The 13,669-nt window shown below is 37.0% G+C and overlaps 3 protein-coding genes across 4 annotated transcripts; 2 read left to right on the forward strand and 1 right to left on the reverse strand.

Annotated features, from left to right (window-relative positions):
• The first annotated feature begins 1,140 nt into the window (after nt 1-1,140).
• On the forward strand, nt 1,141-2,656 carry magoh (mago homolog, exon junction complex subunit). The gene is made up of 5 exons (XM_043246214.1): nt 1,141-1,355; nt 1,709-1,767; nt 1,851-1,961; nt 2,060-2,142; nt 2,431-2,656. Exons 1-5 carry the CDS (start codon nt 1,265-1,267, stop codon nt 2,528-2,530), a joined length of 444 nt encoding a protein of 147 aa, XP_043102149.1. The 5' UTR covers nt 1,141-1,264; the 3' UTR covers nt 2,531-2,656.
• Nucleotides 2,657-2,927: 271 nt separating this feature from the next.
• cpt2 (carnitine palmitoyltransferase 2) lies at nt 2,928-6,876 on the reverse strand. 2 transcript variants are annotated; one of them, XM_043247452.1, is made up of 5 exons: nt 6,358-6,876; nt 5,744-5,824; nt 5,549-5,655; nt 4,159-5,463; nt 2,928-3,748 (listed from the first exon to the last, which is right to left on the reverse strand). In XM_043247452.1, the coding sequence occupies exons 1-5, from the start codon at nt 6,540-6,542 to the stop codon at nt 3,420-3,422; spliced, it is 2,007 nt and encodes a 668-aa protein (XP_043103387.1). In that variant the 5' UTR covers nt 6,543-6,876; the 3' UTR covers nt 2,928-3,419. The 2 variants fall into 2 exon arrangements, with proteins under 2 accessions (XP_043103387.1, XP_043103388.1); XM_043247453.1 differs by having other exon boundaries at nt 6,718-6,874.
• A 318-nt stretch (nt 6,877-7,194) lies between these two features.
• porcn (porcupine O-acyltransferase) lies at nt 7,195-13,354 on the forward strand. Its single transcript, XM_043247454.1, has 15 exons — nt 7,195-7,682; nt 8,030-8,181; nt 8,599-8,791; nt 9,234-9,277; nt 9,392-9,573; nt 9,665-9,795; nt 9,984-10,001; nt 10,339-10,353; nt 10,451-10,576; nt 11,051-11,151; nt 11,357-11,433; nt 11,527-11,590; nt 11,771-11,856; nt 12,031-12,141; nt 12,244-13,354. The coding sequence occupies exons 2-15, from the start codon at nt 8,046-8,048 to the stop codon at nt 12,343-12,345; spliced, it is 1,386 nt and encodes a 461-aa protein (XP_043103389.1). The 5' UTR covers nt 7,195-7,682; nt 8,030-8,045; the 3' UTR covers nt 12,346-13,354.
• The last annotated feature ends 315 nt before the right edge of the window (nt 13,355-13,669 follow it).

The following is a 13,669-nucleotide window of genomic DNA, read 5'->3' on the forward strand; positions in this document are numbered from 1 at the left end:
TCTAAACAACACTTGGTTACTCAAACATCCAGGCTGTCGAACATCCATGTCAAAGATATTCATACCTCTCATTAATGGGTTTTGATATATTAGCACAGATTTAAACACCAGCTTTCAAAATGTAGTGCTCATTAAAACAATTTCCCCCCACAGTTCAGCCATAAATAAAACCATGACTTCATAAGTTATCATCTCTACCTTACCAACTTTCACACACAGTGTGTAATTCTACTTGACTGAAAATGATGCAAATACAGTACATTGTTTTTATTGAAATTTGTGGGATTCCAAAGATGTAAGCTTTTGGTGTTGTTTAATGTGCAATCAGTTAGTTTGACCACACTAATGTCTGTAATTATATAGCAAATATTGATTTTTACCAGAAAATGTGACAGCCTTTATACATTTATGTTGATATTAGAAATCCTAGTCTGGAACTGGTTGTCTTATTGCAAAGAGGGGTGGCTTTGGAGGGGATTTCAAAAGTATGGTGTTCTGCATGATGTATCATTATGTGTTCATTTATTAATGACTTTGAGTTTTGGTGCTTGCGGAAGGGGAGCAAAATGCAAAGAAAGCCAAAACTATGTTAAAATCAGAAAAAGGTTGCATGCTTGTGTTTTTGGACCAAACAAACTACAGTTGCAAGGCTTTAAAACAGCATTTCTGTGACACTGCAATGAATATTAATAATAACACTTTATCTTGAACTCTTACTCTTGAAGCTGGGGATTGGCTTTTTTTTTTTTTTTAAGTGTTTCTGTGGTTTATTATATCCATGATAACTGTATCATCCTGTACATGTGTAAAGAATTGCAGAAAGTTGTATAACAAAGTGATTGACAGCAAAGCTTAGTTAAATAAAAGTTTTTGTACTCCTCATGTTCGTTGCCTCCTGGTTACCTGAGTGCTGTAATCGCATTTGCTAGCATCAGAAAAAAAGACTTTAAAGAGTAAATCCCTCTCTTTTAAGAACTTTATTGCAAGCTGGACAGAATTACACAATGGTTTAGATTAGAACAAAGATAACACGAAAGCATACAACGACGCAAAACAGGTTCAGGGAGGTCATGATGTGCTTTGGTCAAAGGCGTTAGGCCTAGTTGCTGCATCATTATTGTGCGACCGGTCACTGACGTCACACCGCGACCCGCAGTACGCATGCGAGTCCATATTGGTCGTTTCTCAAGCGATTCATTGAAGGAAGAGTGTTCGTGTGGTGATTTTTGATTTACAGGGCCTTTTTCAAAGATCGTGCACAGATATGTCCACGAGTGACTTTTATTTGAGGTACTATGTGGGCCATAAAGGTAAATTCGGCCACGAATTTCTGGAATTTGAATTCAGACCAGACGGTAAGGCAGGCGCCAACTTAGCTTGCTAATATGCTAACAGCATTTCTTTTGATATCTGTGCTTGCTTTTTTAATTAGGCCAAAAATGTTGTTCTGAAGCCGTTTAAACTTTAATTACTGGTTAATTCGTTTAGTAATTGTGTAGTAGAGAGAAATTTGTGTAGAAAACTAATTAACATCTTAACCGACGTCTCGATTGCTTAAAACTGCTACTTTCATATCGTATGTTATTTAACTTCATAAATGATACTTCTGCTAAGAAATCGCAGTTTTACGTTTTAATATTTCAGAGACCGTTAAATATTGTCCTAAGACGTTTTCATGTAATTTCTGGTTCACTTTGTGTTCATCCAGGCAAACTGAGATATGCAAACAACAGTAACTACAAAAACGACGTCATGATCCGAAAAGAGGTAACGTTAGCTGCGTAATAAAAACAAATCGTTCAATTTTAGGTCATTTTTGTTGAGAAGAAAGCTTATTTTTGTCTTTTCAGGCTTACGTTCATAAAAGCGTGATGGAAGAATTGAAGAGAATCATTGATGACAGTGAGATCACAAAAGAAGATGATGCCTTGTGGCCTCCTCCAGACAGAGTTGGGCGACAGGTCTGTAGGAATATTTATTTTGCTTTATTTTAACCTTGCTCTGGTCACCATGTGCTTTGTAATACTCAGCGTCATAATTGCTCTTTTGTGCTTTATAGGAACTGGAGATTGTCATCGGTGATGAACACATTTCATTCACAACTTCCAAAATTGGATCTTTAATTGATGTCAACCAGTCCAAGTAAGCTTTTTTTTTTAATTCATAGTATATGAACAGTACTGCATCGTTAGATATTACTGACTTGATGAATTGCTTGTGGTGCATTTTATTTGTAGATCACTTAAAATAAAAGCATCTGATAAATGTTTTACTGTAATGTAGATCTTTCTTGCATGCTTTATTCACTGTTGTCATGCAATCCATTGCTTTCCCATTACTTCTCTCAAGCAATGCAGCACTCTGCAGTTTCACAGTGTGTACTCTTGTCTGTGCTACAAGAGTGGTAATATTTGTGTTCTTGTTTATCAGGGACCCAGAAGGACTCAGAGTTTTCTACTACCTGGTCCAGGATCTCAAATGTCTTGTATTCAGTCTCATCGGCCTCCACTTCAAAATCAAGCCCATCTAACTACCCAGTTGCTTTTATCCTGGATGAAAGTCATATTTTAGTTATTGTTTGAGCTATTTTCAACATTTGTATATTGCTTGGTTGTTTTGCCTTTTTCCTTTTTAAATAAAAACTTGTTAGACTGTTGCCTTGCTTTCCGTTTCAAATCTTTTTAAGCTGCAAAGTATCTTTTTAAAACCTTAGTGGTGATTTCAATATTTGCACACTCTAAATGGGTACTTTTAAATTTAAGGTACAGTGTATACTACTGGTTTACAGTTTGGGGATTGTGAAGACTTTTCTGTTCTTGAATGTCACCAAGGGTTATTCAGTAATATTATTCTAAAAGATTTAATATCTTTTAACGTAATTCCTGTATTGGCACTGTAAATTGTGAAAATCAAATCTCACAAATGTACACATTTCAATCCAATATTTTATTAAGGTTGTTACAATATTTACAATTAAAGTATTCATAGTTATCCACATTCTTACATTTTATAAGGCACAGGGCAGGTCTTTGAATTATTTTACATAATGCAGAAATTTGCAGCGTACTGAAGTACACTGTATTCATGTTGCACTGAGTAAAAGTATACCCACTGAAAGTATAGGTGGATTAAAGCTGCCTGTTGAATCTCAAAGGGACAATAAATGTAAGGACATCAGCATTTCCCAGACTAAACCATTACAATTACTAAGTTTTATTTCTAGACAAATCACTTCAGCATGAGTTCAATACCAAGCAGTCACAGTTCAAAGCGTATTTCTTCTACCTTGCGCCTTTAATGATAAAACGTTACACTGATAAACTCGAGTCCTCATCCAATAAAAGTAAAACATAAATGCTCTATATTCAGACTATATCACCTACCAAAGTGCTTCACTGAACTTCACATTAAGTGCACTTTCAATTAATGGGTTTTCCATCAAGCACTGTAAAAATGTCTTCCAAGGACTTGTGAACACACTTGAGGAATTCATGAACATTTCTGGCAGGGTAGCTGGACACGTTGCATCCAATCCATTCATCATGGACACCATAGCCCACTCCAAAACCATCAGGCACCACCGGAGCAAATCCGCCCAGACTGACCGCAGGGCTGGTAAGAGTACTGGTGGAGAGAATGTTGTGGTTTATGGCGGCATATGCTGGGTCTTTGTAGAGACTGTGCAGGGCCGTTCCTTTTGAATTAGCCAGGTAGCGCATGGCAAAGAGATGACGATCGAAGCCTTGACCTAGTTGAAAATGCACAAAAAAATATGACAATGATGAAAAACAAGTTAAGAGTGAACTAACGATCTAATCTGATGCCCACCCTCCCCCAAAAATTTAGAAGGATGGACATTCTGTCATCACCCTCATGTCATTCAAAACCTGTTTGACCTGTTTGAAACACAAAGACATTTAAAAATGCCTTTTTTGTCTACAAAATAACAATCAATGGCGTCTAATGCCGTTTTGGACCACAATAACCCTCATTATATGGACAGAAACAGTTTAAACATTTTTAAAAACATCTTTTTTGATCCACAGAACAAAAGAAAATCATATCAGTTTATAAACAAGTTGACAATAAGTAAATTTCTTCTTTTCAAGCAAACAACCCCCCCTAGAATGACAAGACACCTTATGAATATGCACTAACCCATTGCTGCCTCTTTAGTGAGCTGCCCATGATATTTGGAGCATTCACTCAACAGCCCCTGTAACTGTTCCACAGTGTGCTTTCCGGGCTGCTCAACGAATGCCTTGGCACAACGCTGTGTGTGGATGGTAGCAGGACGGATGGTTTCTGTGCGGCCATGTTTAAAGGCTGCAGTGCTACACGACTCGTATGTGGCGACAGTCTGGCCGTATTGCCGTAGGAAGCCCATCTGGAAAGCCAGCTGAGCGATGGCATCCGGACTGAGCTTCTTCTTCTTAAGTTGCTCCTTTCCACCTTTCTTGAACTCCATGGCGTCGATGGTGAGCTTTGACACGGAGGCCTGGAAGTTCTCTTTTGCTTTTGTGATTCCAGCTTTTAACTCATCGGTGAGTTTAAACTCTAATCTGCACACTGCAGAGGAAGAGTCCACGGCTGCAGGCTGGGATCCAGGCCCGACCAAAGGCTTCTCCGTGGTGTCCTTGAAGACCTCATTCTGAAAGCGAAGAACAGCCACGCCGTCACCCCAAGAGTGCTCAAAATTGATGGCAGCCTGTCCGTCTTTAGCCAAGATGATGCTGAAGGACTTGTCGTACCACCGGTTGCAGCCATCCCCGTAAAGCATGTTGTGGGAGATGTGAATATGGTCTCTCATCACCTCCTCATCCAGGCAGAGGCAGAACAAAGCACTGTCTACTAAATGCAGAGCTTCTCCATTTCCAGCATCCAGTAGTTTCTGTCTTAACCCTGCCCAGGTGTCTCTATTCTCACTGGTTAGAATGCCTAAGGGGAACGAAGGAGCTTGTGTGGGGTCTGATAAGATGTATTTCAAATGAGCTTGCACCTCGGCAGGCTTTATCAGGTTGCCGTCCCGATCCAGAGCATCAAACACATACAGGTTTCCTTGCCTTACCACGAGCAGGTGGCGGCCCTTGTCGTCCGTGAGGAGCTCATCGCGCTTGTACTTGGGTATACGTGTGGAATTGAAGAGGCGGAAGTACTGGGACATATCCAAAGGATATGCGTTCACCATGTAGGCTCCAAACCATGAGATAGAGGGGGGCACCCATCGGATCAACCTCTTGAAACTATCGGTGTCACTCTTGGCAGGGTTAAGATGAAACACCTCTGGCTCGAGTAGACCAGCGCGAAGGGTCTTCATGAACCGGACAGCAGAGCACACCATGTTGGTGGCTCGCACAAGCTGGTCGTTGTACTCGGGTTTGGGGTCAGGGTTAAAGGACATGAAGGGGTTGAAGTTGAGCACAACAGACTCCCGAGCAGACAAGTACATGTCAAACCATGGAGCTGCAATGCAAATGGGGAAAATTCATTAATGAGGTTGCAGATAAAACTAGATTCAATTGTTATTACTTGTTACTAAATCTCCCACCTGATATATAGCTGGTGTGCTTGTTGTTTTTGTCTAAGGCCACAAGTTCTTCATGTAACTGCTTGCCTACACCACTCTGGAAATCATTTGCTACTTTCTCTGTGTTACTGATGGATTTCAAGGGAGCAGGAGTAGATTAGAGTAATGCAATTAGAAAAAGAAATGAATAAATTGATATAGACATTTTTGGATTACCTGTACTGTTCATCATTCAGCAGGGGTTTCTGAGCTGCCAGATACCTTCGTATTGTATCTTCCAATTTTGGGACTGGCAATCTATAAAGAACATGTAAAAGCAATATATTTTGGGAAACATATCCAATCAAATTTTTATATATTTTATTTTGAGAATTAAAAAAAAAATAATCTAAAATAACAGTTAGGACATTTATAAGGACACACAACATTTCTATTTCAAATAAATGCTGTTCTTCTGAAAATTCTAATTATTAAACGATTCTGAAAATGCATCACATTTTCATAAAAATAGTAAACAGTAAATAGTATCACGACTGTTTTCAATACTGATATTTCCTTGACACCAAAACAGAAAATTGGAAAGATTTACCAAGGAATAATACTGAGGGAACTAAATGTAAGGCTTGGGGGTATATTTACGTGTAACACCGCGTCCCCACCCCCTTGCAACCTAAGCGTAGACTTTGCACTTTCACCTACATTCTCTAATATGACCTAAAACGTTCATAGACAAAGCAATAATAAAGTATTTAAATCAAAATATTAAAGCACAACAAAAATAATTCTACAACGTGGTTTATATGTCGTGTGATTCTATGTCAATTTCCTACCTTGGTAAACTCTTCTGGTAGTGCATGGTCGGGACGACACTTTTGTGTAAATACCCAACACCAGCTCCATCCTTGCTGCTGTATTTACGCTGAGTGCTCGTTATAGCTGAGAGGGCAGGGTTATTCCCTAAAAGTTTTAATTTGCTCAGTGTCGTATTATATTGCGTAGAGAGAAACCCTGCCATTATACAACTTGTAATTTAAGGAGTTATGATCTGCGTATCCTAAATTGCAACTCCAAACCTTCTCTTTAACAGTTCTGCAAGCTACTAACCCACTGAATGAATGCAGTGTGTCTGACAGATCCTGTCGCTGTCGGTACGGCCAACAATAATTAGCTATTTCCTTACGTTCCCTTACCTTTCTGTTTAGAAAAAACAACAACAAACGTAACAAAAATGATTTCCCAAGATAGCTTTCACTAGTTGCTTAACAAGCAGACAAAATTCACAACAAAATCTTCGATTTTAATGTTTGATTCATTACTTCCGCCTGACAAAAGATCGCACTTTTTCAAAATAAAAGTCCATTCTATATAAATAGGGCATTTATATGCAAAACATAATAGCTAGGCCGATATGTTGTGTATCTCATGACTCTTGCCTCTGCTTATGCGTTAATTAAATTAGAACTCTCACAAAACAACCAGAAAACAAGTTACCCAGAAATAAATTACATTTAATTATATTAGTTTATTCAAAAACAAATATTCTTGCTCCTTACTTTTCGAACAACTTCATATATTTGAACACGTTTGAGCAGCCGAGCTATCAAAGCGTGAAACCACAAGCTCCGCCTTTTTGTTCTGATACTTTCATATGATTGGTTCATTCACAGATGCTCTGGAAGATGATTGGTCATCAGATGGCCCTTTGGGAAGCTGTAATCGTGAACGACGGACAGCATCAATGGGAATCAGCCATCAGGCGCATTGCCAGCATCATCTGCTCTGGACCGATTGTGCTGGAAGCGCGACATGATTCTCCATATTTAGTTTAGATACTGGTCGAAAATTATATAGCTTTATCCTGGATTAAAATTGAACTAAGTAATATAAGAGAATGTGTAAAAAACCTGACATTTTATGGACCCACAGACGTATTCCTGCTGCGGTTCATCGCTGTGTGAGTTGATAGTGGGGGTGAAGCGCTCATCCTCCTCCTCCGCTGTCGCGCTCAGTAACGAACTGTACATCCCAGCTGTTATAATTCTCATTTAGGAGATAAAACACCTGTCGTCGATATTACAGATAGCTTACATCTCGACCGGTCAGACCTCGCATGCTGTCTGCATTGCGGTGTGAGGGTATTTAACATCTTGCAGAGGTAAGATTGTTTGGATATCTCATGCACAGCAATAAGGTGTCATAACAAATAATACAATCGAGGATGATTTTCTTTTCCTGATGAAAATACATTTCTGTAATAGACGTTACATTTATTCCTAAAAGCTGTTTCAGTGATCACTTATGTGCGATTAGATTCAGCATTAACCCTGAGATTAATTTGACATATACTGTGTTCTGACCTCAATTCGGCCCTGGTCTTATCTTTACCTTTCAGGCTTGCCCACAGCATCTGTCATTGTTTAGACCAAATGCACCGACATTATTGATTCGATTGTTTAAGGGACAGCATCTAACGTACAACATCTAATTTATTTTATTTTTCAGTGTCATATTCAAAACAATGGGAGCTCTAAGCAAACGACAGTTTTTCCAGGAACTGGGATCCGGATGCTTGCTTCCGACTGTCCAGCACGGTCTGGAACAAGTATGGCAGCTGTTACTCATCTGCCTAGTGTGTAGGCTGCTGTGGAGATTAGGTAAGAGGGTTTATACAACACACGACATGTACTGTAATCCTTTAAAGCAATTAAAGGAACAGTTATTCTAAAATGGAAATTATTTACTCTCCCTCGTGTCGTTCAGAACACTTCCTTTCCTCTGTGCCACTCATGAAAAGGAATAGTGGCCAGCTGTTTAAAGCACCAAAAAAAGACAAGAATAAGTACAATGTAGAATACAATCTTTTGAAGCCGTTTGATAGGACAGTTATGATCACCGTTCACTTTCATTGTGTGATAAAACACTTTGGAGATTCTTCTATAAATAACTTTTCGTTGCATTGAAAAACAAAACGTTGAGAAAGCAATTATAGAATTGTCATGTTTGTGGGAACTACTTCTAATACTGAAGTACATTTCAAATAATAGGCAATTAAATGATGTTATGTCTTTCAGGTCTGCCATCTTTCTTGAAACACCTGAGTACAGTGGCAGGTGGTTTTTATACTCTTTATCTGTTTTTCGAGCTGCACATGGTTTGGGTGGTGCTTCTCAGCCTCCTCTGCTACCTCATCCTCTTCCTGTGCCGCCATTCGAGCAGCCGAGGACCCTTCCTGTCCATCACTATCCTCATCTACCTCCTTCTGGGGTATGTAGATACATCCTCTCACGCTCATCTGTTTCTTCATGTTTCATTTTGCCAGCAGTGTTAGGAAGGTTGCTTTAAAAATGTAATGGTTACAGGTTACAAGTTATACTATTTAAAATGTAATGAATAATGTAACTATTTCAATTACCGATTTTATCATTTTAACCAGGCAGGGTTAACCTTACAGTAGTAGACACTAATTAATGCCAGACTTTAAAAAATGTTATAATTAAAAAACTTCACTATTCTTCGCCACAAAAATCTGACTTTACCACCTCTTTTTACTTCGAGATCATTCTGAGGTTATTTAAAATGATAACGATAAATATTAAATATGAATAAAATAAGTATTCAGATATAACTCCCTTTGTAATTGTTAACATTTTCATAAGTAACCTGATCAGTCAGAGATACAGTGTTAAGATTCTGTTTTCTGTTTCAGAGAGTTACATATGATGGATACAACAACGTGGCATAAGATGAGAGGTCGGTTTTTGATGTTGTTTTATTTACGGACATCAGCGACCATTAGACCATGATTTGCAAGATGTTTCTTATGTTTCTTAAATTTAAAATGAAATAGGTGTTGTGGTCATGTAGGTTCCCAGATGGTAGTGGCCATGAAGGCAGTTTCTCTTGCCTTTGATTTGGACAAAGGCATAGTGGAGAAATTTCCCTCTCCGGTGGAGTTCATGGGCTACATTTACTTTGTGGGGACGGTCATCTTTGGGCCTTGGATCAGTTTCAATAGCTACATGGATGCGGTAGACAGTCGAAAATTTGTGAGTTTAATACAAATAAGAATTAAAGGGGTTTAAGAGCACCACAGTTGCTTCCACAAGCACTTTACCGTATCTGTATGATCTTTTTCAGAGCGTTTCCTGGTTTTTGAAGTCAGTCTTCAGCTGTGTGAAGAGCCAGCTGTGTCTGGTAATTTCCAACTGTATTGCACCCTATCTCTTTCCCTATTTCATCCCGGTCTTTGGAGATAAGCTGCTCCGCAAGTGAGTAAAATTATTGAGTAAAGTGAGTAAAAAGTTGAGTAAAATTATATAGCTGTTCAGAGAGCAATGAGGTGTAAAGTATGGGTTGATTTTACTACCTCTAATTTCCAGCATGTTAATGTTAAATGTTTTGGTGCTATCTGTGACTTTTTTATTTTGACTGATTTGTTTTCATTTTTTTTCCTCAGCAAGAAACGGAAAATGAGGTATTGTCCTAGTTATATTATTTACATGAATTTTGATCATAGAGGAATAGAGACAAGCATAAAACACACTAAATTTACTTAAATATAATTAAATCAATGAATACTGCTCAATTTGAGATTTCTGTATACATTGACTATTATTTTTATCTGGTTCTTTACATTTATAAATGTGTGTATATATATATATATATATATATATATATATATATATATATATATATATATATATATATATATATATATATATATATATATATATATATAATGTATATATTACATTTTGGATTTAGATTATTAATACTTTTTTTTATTTTTATTTATTTGTATTTCAATGCAGGGGCTCTATTAAAAGGTAGGCAATACACAGTGTTGGACTTCAGTAGTTTCTTGTCCCTTTGGTTGTGACCCTGATCTGTGATAACATTCAGCTTTGTGACTCTCCTCATCAGGTGGCTACAGGCCTATGAGAACACCATGTCCTTCCATTTCAGTAATTACTTTGTGAGTTACCTTGGTGAGGCCACCGCCACACTGGCAGGTGCTGGTTTCACAGAGGAGAAGGACAATCTTAAGTGGTATGTGTAAATAATACAGATTTAATCAATGTCAGAAATTAAATAGAGGACATATCTGTGGCAATAATGTCAATGAACATGACAAACATGTCCCATGATTAATAATATATTTCCTCTTTAGTACTTTTTTCATATATCTAGTAGTCGAACTAAAATAGGCTTAATGTTTAGTTAAGTATGTTTAGTACGGCTTTATTGATTTGACTTACTGATCATTTTATATTCCAGATTTGAGACAGTTTATTGGATTTAAAAAAACAAAAACTTTAAAATAAATTACATGGTGTATATTTGTTAATAAAAGGTTCAGTTTAAATATCAATAAAATTATTAATATTTTGGTTACACAAATGCTTGTAGTTGTTATTTCTGACATCACTATGATTGATATCAAAAAAACGTTTTTACTTTTAATTTTCCTTCCCTTATTTCTCTCTCAAATGCTCTTTTTTAATGCCATTTCTGTTATTGCAGGGACTTGACAATAGCAAAGCCGCTAAATGTAGAGTTTCCCAGGTCTATGGTTGAAGTGGTGACTTCCTGGAACCTGCCCATGTCCCGCTGGCTCAACACCTGTACGTGCTTGTTTGTTTGATTATATTATTTGATTTTGTGCATATGCTAGTATTTTAGTTTTAAAACACTCTGAAATTAATTAAATGTATTTTACCTCCCAAAAAACTAAATATATGACAGCATTTTGTTTTAGGCAGACATATGTGTATTTTCTTTCACCTCCAAGTATTTGAAGAATTCACATTTTCTGCCTTATTGTTTAAGATGTGTTCAGGAAGGCTCTCAAATATGGGAGCTTCACAGCTATTATCTTCACATACACCGCAAGCTCCTTGCTACATGTGAGTGCATTTTGGCTCATTGTTTATTGGCCATTATATTGATTATATCACTTGAATTGACCACTTTTTTTAATTGTATTTCTGTCCTTGCAGGGTCTAAGCTTCCACATTGGGGCAGTATTATTTACACTAGGCTTCATAACATATATTGAACACGGTAAGTATCTGTTCAGGTATTACTTGTATATCGAATTAGTCTTTAAAATGTATTCATCAGCTCAAAAGCATTATATATGGCAGATTAGCTGACTACTGAATCTTTTCACGGTATTAATTGTCTTTCAGCTTGGATCTTGGTGGTGTGTTTAATGGACTGTGTCTTTATTCTGTGTTTTAGTGCTTAGGAAAAGATTGTCAGTGGTTTTAAATGCATGTGTCCTCTCCAAGAGATGCCCCTCTGACTGCAAACACAGACATAAAAAGGTGTTTAAAAAAATGTCATTTATGGCTTTGGAAGAACTGATGTGAATATCTTTTTTTAAAAAGACCATAAAAAATGTAAATGATAAAAACATCTATTGATAAGCCTTTAACTTATTACATATTTTACTATTTTATAAAAAAATTTACTTATTTATGTTTCCTTTTTTATTCTAGGAATTTTGGGTATATTTAATGAACGGGACTTTTAGCTTGTTAGCAGTACTACACTTAACATACCTGGGCTCAATTTTTGGCTCCAGCACAGATGACATGGATTCAGATGAGGTACAACTTACTTTTTCGGAAATCTTATGGCCCCTACTTTCTGTGCAAGTTATTATTTATATATTTTTTACAAGATCTTAAATGATTTCCTTTTGTCTGCAGGACGGTATGGCCAGCCACACCATTGAGAAATGGACACAGCTCAGCTGGACAAGCCACTGGTTGACCTTTGGCCTTTGGGTCCTGTATCGCCTTATTCTATAAACACTGAGACCTCTGTAGACGAGAAGATGTAGGGGAGAGGATAGCAATAACTGTGATCGGATATTTTATATGGTTTTACTATAGAAGAGCTGTGGCTGTTTATGGCATCACTGTGACTTCTGGAAGAACACATCTGCAGCCCAGCGTTTCCAAATACAGGAAAAAAATTAACGTATAGGTAATATTGATCCACACCATTGGACCACTTCTGAAGTTTTCTAAACTACCTAAAGTAAAGAAGCATCAAGACTTAATAATAAAAAAAAAAAACTCAGTAAGTGTGAACATGTACTTGATATTCATAGCCATTGTTGTAGTTGGTTTTGTATGATGGTTTAGGATAATTACGTCCTTGTCAAAAAAGGTAAATATTCTCAGTACTTTTTGTCAGAAGCTCTAAAGTGAAATCGCACAAAGTTGGTTTTGGTACGTTTTTCAGTAGTTTTTTTCCACCTCAAGTGGACTAACGACTAATACTCATGCTTATTCACTATAGCACATATCATTTGTTCATTACAGTTGTCAAACATGCCGTATAACAGTGGCCACCAAACGTGTTGCTCGAGGGCCAGTATGCTGCATAGCTTAGCTCCAGCCCTACTCAAACACACCTGAACAAGCGATTCTTCTTCTTATGTATACTTGAAACTTCCAGGCAGGTGTATTGTAGTTAAACTCAGCAGGACGCTGGCCCTCCAGGACCGAGTTTGGTGACTCCTGCCATTAAAACTTCCTTATAGGCCTCTGAATGAACATATGATAAAGTTCTAAGGGAATCCTCTGTTTTGTATGAAGTGACTCTGGTACTTCTCTGACTTTGAAACCACTGCAGACACTCAAATGAGACAGTATTAGTAGTGTTATATGCTTGTTATATTTAAACTTTTTAAAAAATGTATTCACAAGAAATGGGAAAAGTTAAACCATACAGATGTGTGTATTTGTTTTCAGTGTGTTTGTTTTCATATTTGCCATTGTATTATTGCTATAGTTATTTATTACCACAATTGGACTGATATATATATATATATATATATATATATATATATATATATATATATATATATATATATATATATATATATATATATATATATATATATTGTAAATTGTTTTTAGTGCCAAACAGAACACTAATCATTAATAGCTGATTAATTGCAGGTATGTTCTTATATTACCTTTCATTTTATCTCTTGTGTTTAGACATTTAACCTCCAACACATTTTCTACTGAATCACCCTGTTGTTAATCCATCCCTATACTTTTATTAGTGAATATTAAATGAAGAGTTTAAATTACACTGATGATTTTGACCGCATTGTGT

Source organism: Puntigrus tetrazona, chromosome 8, assembly GCF_018831695.1.
Source record: "Puntigrus tetrazona isolate hp1 chromosome 8, ASM1883169v1, whole genome shotgun sequence".
Classification (NCBI taxonomy): Eukaryota; Metazoa; Chordata; class Actinopteri; order Cypriniformes; family Cyprinidae; genus Puntigrus; species Puntigrus tetrazona.